Source organism: Patiria miniata, unplaced genomic scaffold, assembly GCF_015706575.1.
Source record: "Patiria miniata isolate m_02_andy unplaced genomic scaffold, ASM1570657v1 HiC_scaffold_20, whole genome shotgun sequence".
Classification (NCBI taxonomy): Eukaryota; Metazoa; Echinodermata; class Asteroidea; order Valvatida; family Asterinidae; genus Patiria; species Patiria miniata.
In genome coordinates this window covers 39824387-39832160 of record NW_024037059.1, presented here as the reverse complement: position 1 = coordinate 39832160, position 7774 = coordinate 39824387, and the positions used below count along the sequence as shown (strand labels likewise).

Sequence of the window (7774 nt, the reverse complement as noted above, 5' to 3'; positions counted from 1 at the left end):
AGAGAAGCCGAACCGGGGAAAATAGAAAAGTTTCTTCTGTCATTGATGTAAAAATGGCTGGTTTTGTTGTCTGGCCAGCCGTATGCAATTTCAACGCCCATATAATGATGTCATCATGACCTTCCACTATAAACCCCATAGGCCATTCCAGGGTAGACGCTCCTTAAAACGAATACTATGTAAACTTTGTATCAATACGATAATTGTTTCCACAAATACCATCGGGTGTTATAAAGACAGATATAACCTTTGATATTTCCTACATAAATAAAAGGAGAGGTGGGTATAAACCTACCTCCATGGTATACGTTAGTTTACATCACCTAAAGAACAGACAAAAAAACACGGATCGAAAGACTTAACAAAGGCGGAAATACCATGTCACGGAGCCGTCAATGTCGTATACAGTTTCGAATCCACCCAAAGCCCGGGTTCATTGAACAGTGTTTAGTACTTCAACACAAAACGAAGGAAGATGTTTACTAAAGAGATTTTAGACTTCAATTCAGAAGATAAGTGTATACCAAATGCGGAGATAAAGTATTTGTCTATAAGAGGTGTAATTTTCCGCATTATTAGGCCTATTATTATTATTATTTTAAAAATTAATCCCAAAACCTGAAATTAATCGACCGTATGACAAAAAGTGCCTATTCATTGGCGTTTGTGAGACAAATTGGGTTGTCGGACTTGACAGCAGTAAGTTCTGTCACAGATGAGCTTGACCCTAAACAAGTTCTGCCAAGCAGCCATCGAACGCAAGAATTTTCTGACGACATCAAAATCGTCCTGCTAAACCTCGTATCGAAGGGAGAAAAACTCTTATTTTCTCTACTGCAGTAAAACTAATGAATGAATGAATGAATGATACTCTGCTCAGAAGTTTGTGCCGACAACTTGTGACATTTTCTGGGGTGGCTCCCTTTAAACACTGGGTCGGGCGTACTTCACATTGATACGTTCGTACTTGTGCCAGTTTTTATCATTTTACATTTGCAAGTCCGTGGCGTGTGTTGTTTTTCCCTTGGTTTGCTTTGCCCTGTTGACCCTGCGTTACGGACCTTGATCTATCATAACAGTTTCGTTCATACTGACTTTTCTGACTCATAAGTCAGGCGAGGGGAACCCGCCTGCGTCAACTTGTGCGCTCCAGGATATCATACCAAGGTCGGAAAACACCTCTGAATCATGTTCACGGAGCTGTCACTTGACTACAACTATGATCTGATAATGTTGTGTACACGCCGTCATCAAGTACTCGAGACTTATACATCTTTCGTTTTGTTTGTAAACATCACGCGCCATTTTGTGTTGCCAGTCACATTGGTGCCATATTGTCTGTCATATTAGTTGCATAAATGATCACCAAAAATGGCACGTTAACACCCTCAGTATTTTGAGAGGGAGTCATCTTTATGTCGTATTTGGCAGGTGTTTAAGTTTCAACAGTGCATTCACGATCGTTGAAAAATATGTGGTTTAAAGTTCTATTTGCTTTTTTTTTGTCAACCACTGTTTGATCAAGCCGTGGGAATCATGACGTAGCAATAGATTTAGACTAGCAGAGGGATTAGATTAGTAATGCAGCTTAACCTAGTCGCCGGTGGCTTTTCCTCGCGACAACTTGATCATTGTTGTTCTTTTAAATAACCAGACTTTTACGTATTAATAGGGAATTCAGTTTTTTTTGCGTGAAACATCGGTACAGCCGCGTGGCGTCGTTATTTTGCGGTCAATTGTTTGGCGTGTGTTCATCAGTTAGTATTTTGTTTACTTTAAAAAAAAATATTCACTGGGGTTGATATTTTCTTGTACCTTTTCTACTTTCTCTTTAGACAGCACACTGATAACCAATTCACACAAGGGCGTCAATCGATTCTCAAAAGTGGGGACATACCTTGATCAGAACTAAAATGCGAGCACGAAGTGCGAAGCCCTTACGGCGTGGGCTGTTGGGCCCGCTGAAGGGCCCCGGGAAAAATTGATTCAAGACGCTCTGTGGTGCGATCTGACACAATTTCTGACCTCTTTTAAAACCATTATTTTTCTTTGAGCAAAAGATCATCATTTAAATATCATTTTTGAGTCTGGAGTCATTGAATCAGCCATTCTGAGCTTTATATAATTAAAATGTAGGCTACGGTTTTTATTCGTGGAAGAACAAAGTGGGGTGGGGGGGGGGGGTGGGGGACAAACGATATGATATCCCCACTTTAAAAAGTGTGGGGGGGGGGGCGTCCCCGACCGATTGATGCGCATAAATATTCAGGAAGATGTCAGGTCATTGTTGTTGTTGCCAACCCAATCAGCCGAGTTAAGGGTTACACCCACATGGGGGTCAAAAAATGCTTCCGGGATGCGACTGACGTCAGTATGACGTCATTGTGACGTCAGCCACCACGGCTAGTCCCTGGATAAACAGGGCTGCCTTGAATAGGAACCGCCGATGCAGCGATGGGCTTAACCCGGAAGTGGTTTGATGTGTTTCCTCGTTTGAGGCCATGTGAACAGAATTGTCGCCCCTCAGAAAAGTGCACTTAGATAATTGCTACCCCTGACCAACGGGCTTATAGTTAAGCCTATACCTGAGATCATAGTAAAGGAGAATACACAGGAGCCGACATCTCATTTTCAGGTTTTTTTTATTTTTTTTAATTTTTCTGAAACCGGTGCCCCATAGATAAAAATCACTTCTGTTACTGTTTTTTGCAGTCCGTTTTATTCCGTCCACATGTTTTCAACATATTACGTGTCACTTATCAGTAATTATATTATTTTACTTTGCCTCTGAAGAAGTCCATGCTAAGGATGAAATTTTAGGCTACTTTTATTTGTTTCATTTGTATATTTCAGATTTCAGGTCAATCCAGTCGGTGAGCAGTTTAAGCAGTTTAAGTTATTTTCATATTTTAATTTATGTATTTTTCTTGACGAAACTTGAAGCCATTTTAAACTTCCAAATTTTACATGTTGTAAAATCGGTGGAAGTTTTTTCCCCATAAATACTTTGAATTATTTTAAACGTGTATATCTACAAATAGGCGCTAAACAGCAGACACGTGGAAAACATCATTGCACCTTCTTAATACCTTTTATTCATAAATACTACGAAAATAAATATGTGATAAATATTAATATTATTCTCCATAAATTCAAGTCTGAGTACATAAATAAGGAATAAAATATCAATTCTGAATAAATATAATATTATAAGATATTAAATACTATTGCCGTGTTATATTAACTGTAAAAAAAATAAATATTTAAAAACCTTTTATATAAATATTTTAGATAATTTAACTCTGGGTATAAATATTGGAAAATAAAGCTGCTTTTTTCACACTTTTCAACCGATATTCTTGGCAAATAAAAGTCAATCAGGTTGGAGAATATTGATGCATAATAAATCAACATAATACATGTATTCAACTCTATATATACGGAAATAAATTTCAACATCTAATCACGCATATTGTATGAATTCAAAATACATTTCGAATAAATTAGATTCATGGAATCTAATTTAAATATTGTTTCACATAGTGAATTACAAAATTGGGGTTCAAAACGTTCAATTAGGTTCAATGCCTTACCGAACCATTTTCAAAAAGGTTTTTACGCCACGATACAGCAAATCTATTGTTTTGCTTGCTAAACAAAGAATTCCGCTAATTTAAACTTGTACACAAAATATCGTTTACTTTGCAGAAATCTAAATTTCTATGGACTTAATTCACGAGGAAGTCATTTTTGGTCGTGTTCCCTGAATGTATTTCATAAATTGTGAACTGTTGAATGGGATGGTGCCAGACTATTTATACATTCTAGCCTTACTTTCATTTTTTTTTAATGTGGCTAAAAACATCAGGGTATGTTTAATCACAATTTTTAATTATTTTGTTAGAGCAGACTGGCATTAAGTTGTAATAAAATGTATTTCATTGTTTTCTTTTTTTTTCCGCAAGTTCCAAAAATCAAAATTTTACCTCGCTCTCAATTTAATATGGCCGATTTGTGAATAAACCCATTGTATATTAAGCTCATCCATTTAAGGCGTGTTCTGAGTTCAACATCTACAAAAATACTACACTGCAATCTGTAGGTCCTGGCTACTTTCGAAATGTCACTGTGTTAAAGATAACATTAGTGAGAGTAAGACACCCAAACATTAAACGAAGGGGAAGAGACTACTTCCTAACTTCAGTAAAATAGTTTATCATTGCATTTCCAACTAATTTGGCATTGTCAAAATAATGCGTATAAGGCTCCCATCCAATAAAACAACATGTTTGTTTAGAGATCTAAACCGATAACCGGCAAAAGGTGTACCAACTCAGTTAAATTAGTGATTGACTTAGTTTGAGCTTGGTTTAGCAATCCCTAACCCGGTTTAACTAATTATCCGATGATACCTGGGGGGCGTTCGTCGATTGGCATCACCGGAGGCATCACCGGACGCATACAAGCGCACGCTACACTCACGCTTTCAAAGTCTTGGTAGATGTCGCTGACTCCGTCCACGCAATCACCCCGACGCAGCACGGGTACTGTGTAACTGACGGGGCTGCACTGCAAGTCCGGGCGGGGCTCGGAGGTGTACGGATCCAGGCAGCCCTGCCGTGCGCAGCTGCATACGGCCTGGGAGATGGACGCCGGGAAGCGGTTCGGGTTGTAGTCGTTCACGTACTGCCACGGGCACGTTGCGGATCGGCTCTTGGGCCAGTGGTCCTGCACAAGGTCTCCTACCGGGCAGGTCTCGTTGGATTCCTGGTGAGTCTCACGGTCCGGAGGGAGGGAGTCCGGACCGAAGAGAGTCAGGGGTGCAGACGGGCAGGCTGCTGGTGGGTCACCACCGATGGGGTTGGCCATGGTGCCACTGGCGATCAGTAAGCTAACTAGAAGGGTTGGTATCATCATCTACACGGGGAGAACAAACAATGATTGGTGAGACACTCATTCTTAATATGCAGGTAGACATTATGGATTATGTTTTAACATCAAAACATCATAAGTTATTTCGAGCGACGGACTGATTATACAGACACCGATGTAGGCTTGCGGCAATTTTAATTGCATGTTCTCCGCTTTGAGTAAGCTAAACATCTCCAAACTTGAATTTTCTTGTATCATTTGAATTACGTATAGTACATCAATGGATACAATTAATGTTATTTGCGTTAATTTCTGACTTAGATTTGTGTATCAAAATCAAGTTGGCTCTGTAAAGATGATGCTCAATATTCCAATATAGGATTGTCAAGTTTCCAACTTAATGTGAAATTAAAGAAGAAAATATCATGCCTAATTAGTACATGAGAAACCCGAATCGATTTAGAATTTACTCAGTATTTATATACAACTCACAGTTGACTTTCAAATTAATTATTTAGCTACTATGCTGTTTAGATTAAAATAAATAAGGGGCCAACTTACCATTTTCATGTCTGCGTATCACAAAGTTGTAATTCTCTGGAAAAGTTGGTTTCGTCTCGGCCAGATATTATTCTTCTGATGCTGCAGATTAACTGATTAGTTGTGCGAACAAGACCAGAATGTCTTCTGGTAGATTTTCGGACGAATATTTATATGTTTTGGAGAACAAAACAATTTTATAGGTGACATTTTAAATTACGCCATACACGGACCTTCAGGCATCATCTTTTGAATCGTAACAATACCTTATTGTTCTGTTTTCCCCCAGGATTTTCCCTGCGGGGAAAAAATCAGAGAAAAACAGCAAAAAAAAAAAAGGTTAATGTATTCTTAAAAAAAAATCATTGTGAATTATGTCATGAGGGTTATTTGTGAAAAAATAATGGTGGCTTTGAAAAGCAATCGTTGATGCATAGGATAAAACACCCGTCATTGTTTCGCTGATTAGAAACGTACGAGTCGACCTTGACTTAAAAGGAAGTCGGAATTTCAATTATCAAATAAAAATTGAACAAAAAGGACGTTGAAGACACGTGTTTGACGTCCCGGCACCCTCGCGTGACTTGGGGTTATCCACTCCGCTACCCCCGTGCTCACGCCGTGACAGAACGGCATGGGCGTTGCCTAAATCTCGCTCAAAAAAAATTCCCAAACCCGGAACAAAATTTATTTATTATTTTTTTTTGGAAGTTCCTCATTGCGTGCTATACAGACTGATCAATCGATAAATCGATCAGTCAGTTAATTGTAACATGTATATTATCAGTAGCGGATCGGGGGGGGGGGGGGGGGGGGGGGGGGGGGTTCGCACCCCCCCCCCCCCCCCCCCCCCCCTTCAGCCGCTGACTGATGTTACGATGCCTAGTAAAATATTCTCAAATTACCTTAGAATGCAGGCGAAAGCATTGTAAATTTTAATATTTTTCTGATGGGGCTATCCTCGGAACCCTCAATCCTCCCCCCGTTTCCAGAAAGCTACAGATCCCTATATTGTGAATACTCTCAAAAATGAAAACTTATATGTTTCCCTGACTAACTAATTTTTTAAAAACATTTCGTTAATTCAAATCAGTTCGCCGACCTTTTTTTTTTTCGAGGGATTATGTCATCTGCACTGTAAGCAAGATGTCGTGGGTTTGAATCCACGTTAAAGATGTACCGGTACCGTCTGTATTCTTCAAAATTTTATTTTCCCCCCCCCCCCGCCCCCCGACAACTTTTCAACTTCTATGTTTATTTTAACGAGGGGAAAAAATGGCATTTTCCCCCTTTTTTTCAGCGTCTGCCATCTGAAAAAACTGTTATTTTGGGTCGTTGTTTGTTCGCGCGGAAACGGATCCGACCTGGAGTAGGCTGGTTTTCGATCTCTATTATCGATTCTAATAAGTGGCGGAAACCAATCTACCCTGCGAGATACGAATTATTGTCGGGCCGCAAGTTATTTCAAATTTTCAAAGTATTTATCCCATAGCTAAACGTGAACTGTTTTTTCTCGCTCGAAATTTCATTCAAAAGTGAACAACTTGTGCATTGCTAGATTTTCTTTTGCAATTTCAAAACATGTAAGATACTTTTTTCGGCATGTAACACGTAAATTGAACCGACTTGTGTTCGAGCTCACCCCCCCCCCCCTGTTTTCTAAACATGTGGACTTGGAGTATGCTTCAAAGAAACAAAACGAAGTCGAGATCGGAGCAAAAATGCAAATCCAGCAAAGACAGCTAGGGGGAAAGAATGACGTCCAAACAAATCAAGTGAAATTGGTTAAATTCGCGGAATTGTTGTTCTTGTTGAAATGTCAAGTGACGCAGACGGACTTTTGCAAAGAGCTGTTACACCTTAATAAATAAAAATCTTTTCAACTTCTTGCCTGTAAAATTATGACGTGTTCAACTGTATATGCCTCATCATGGGTACCGTATAGGCTCAGACATACGGATTTCAGACAGCGGGAGGGTTAAATATAGCCCTAGTTCGCAGAAATCGAATGCCTATTCATCCTAGCGTATATTATCCGATCTTTACATAAACGGCTAGTCACGCTTCTTGGAAGAGCAAATGCACATAAAAACCAGTTTCAATGGTTCTATTATAAAATCGTTATTCAAGAAATATCGATGTATTGTTTGCTGACGTCCTTGCTATTATAAAGTGTTTTTAGCATCAAATAAGACGCGTGATGCGTGACCAGACAATATTAACTTACATCTCTGCGGAGGTTCTCTGATGTTGGCCCCCTTCCTGCATGTGTGCATGGAGGGGACCATAATTGTAGCTCCTTTTCGGTTTATTTATTTTGTTGAACTGAACTAGTGACACAATAAAAAGGCAAATCTAACAT

The 7774-nt window shown here is 39.3% G+C and overlaps 1 protein-coding gene across 1 annotated transcript; it reads right to left on the bottom strand.

Annotated features, from left to right (window-relative positions):
* Nucleotides 1-3950: 3950 nt before the first annotated feature.
* Nucleotides 3951-4912, bottom strand: LOC119728791 (interleukin-17D-like). Its single transcript, XM_038201184.1, has one exon. The coding sequence runs from the start codon at nucleotides 4867-4869 to the stop codon at nucleotides 4399-4401; it is 471 nt and encodes a 156-aa protein (XP_038057112.1). The 5' UTR covers nucleotides 4870-4912; the 3' UTR covers nucleotides 3951-4398.
* Nucleotides 4913-7774: the final 2862 nt, after the last annotated feature.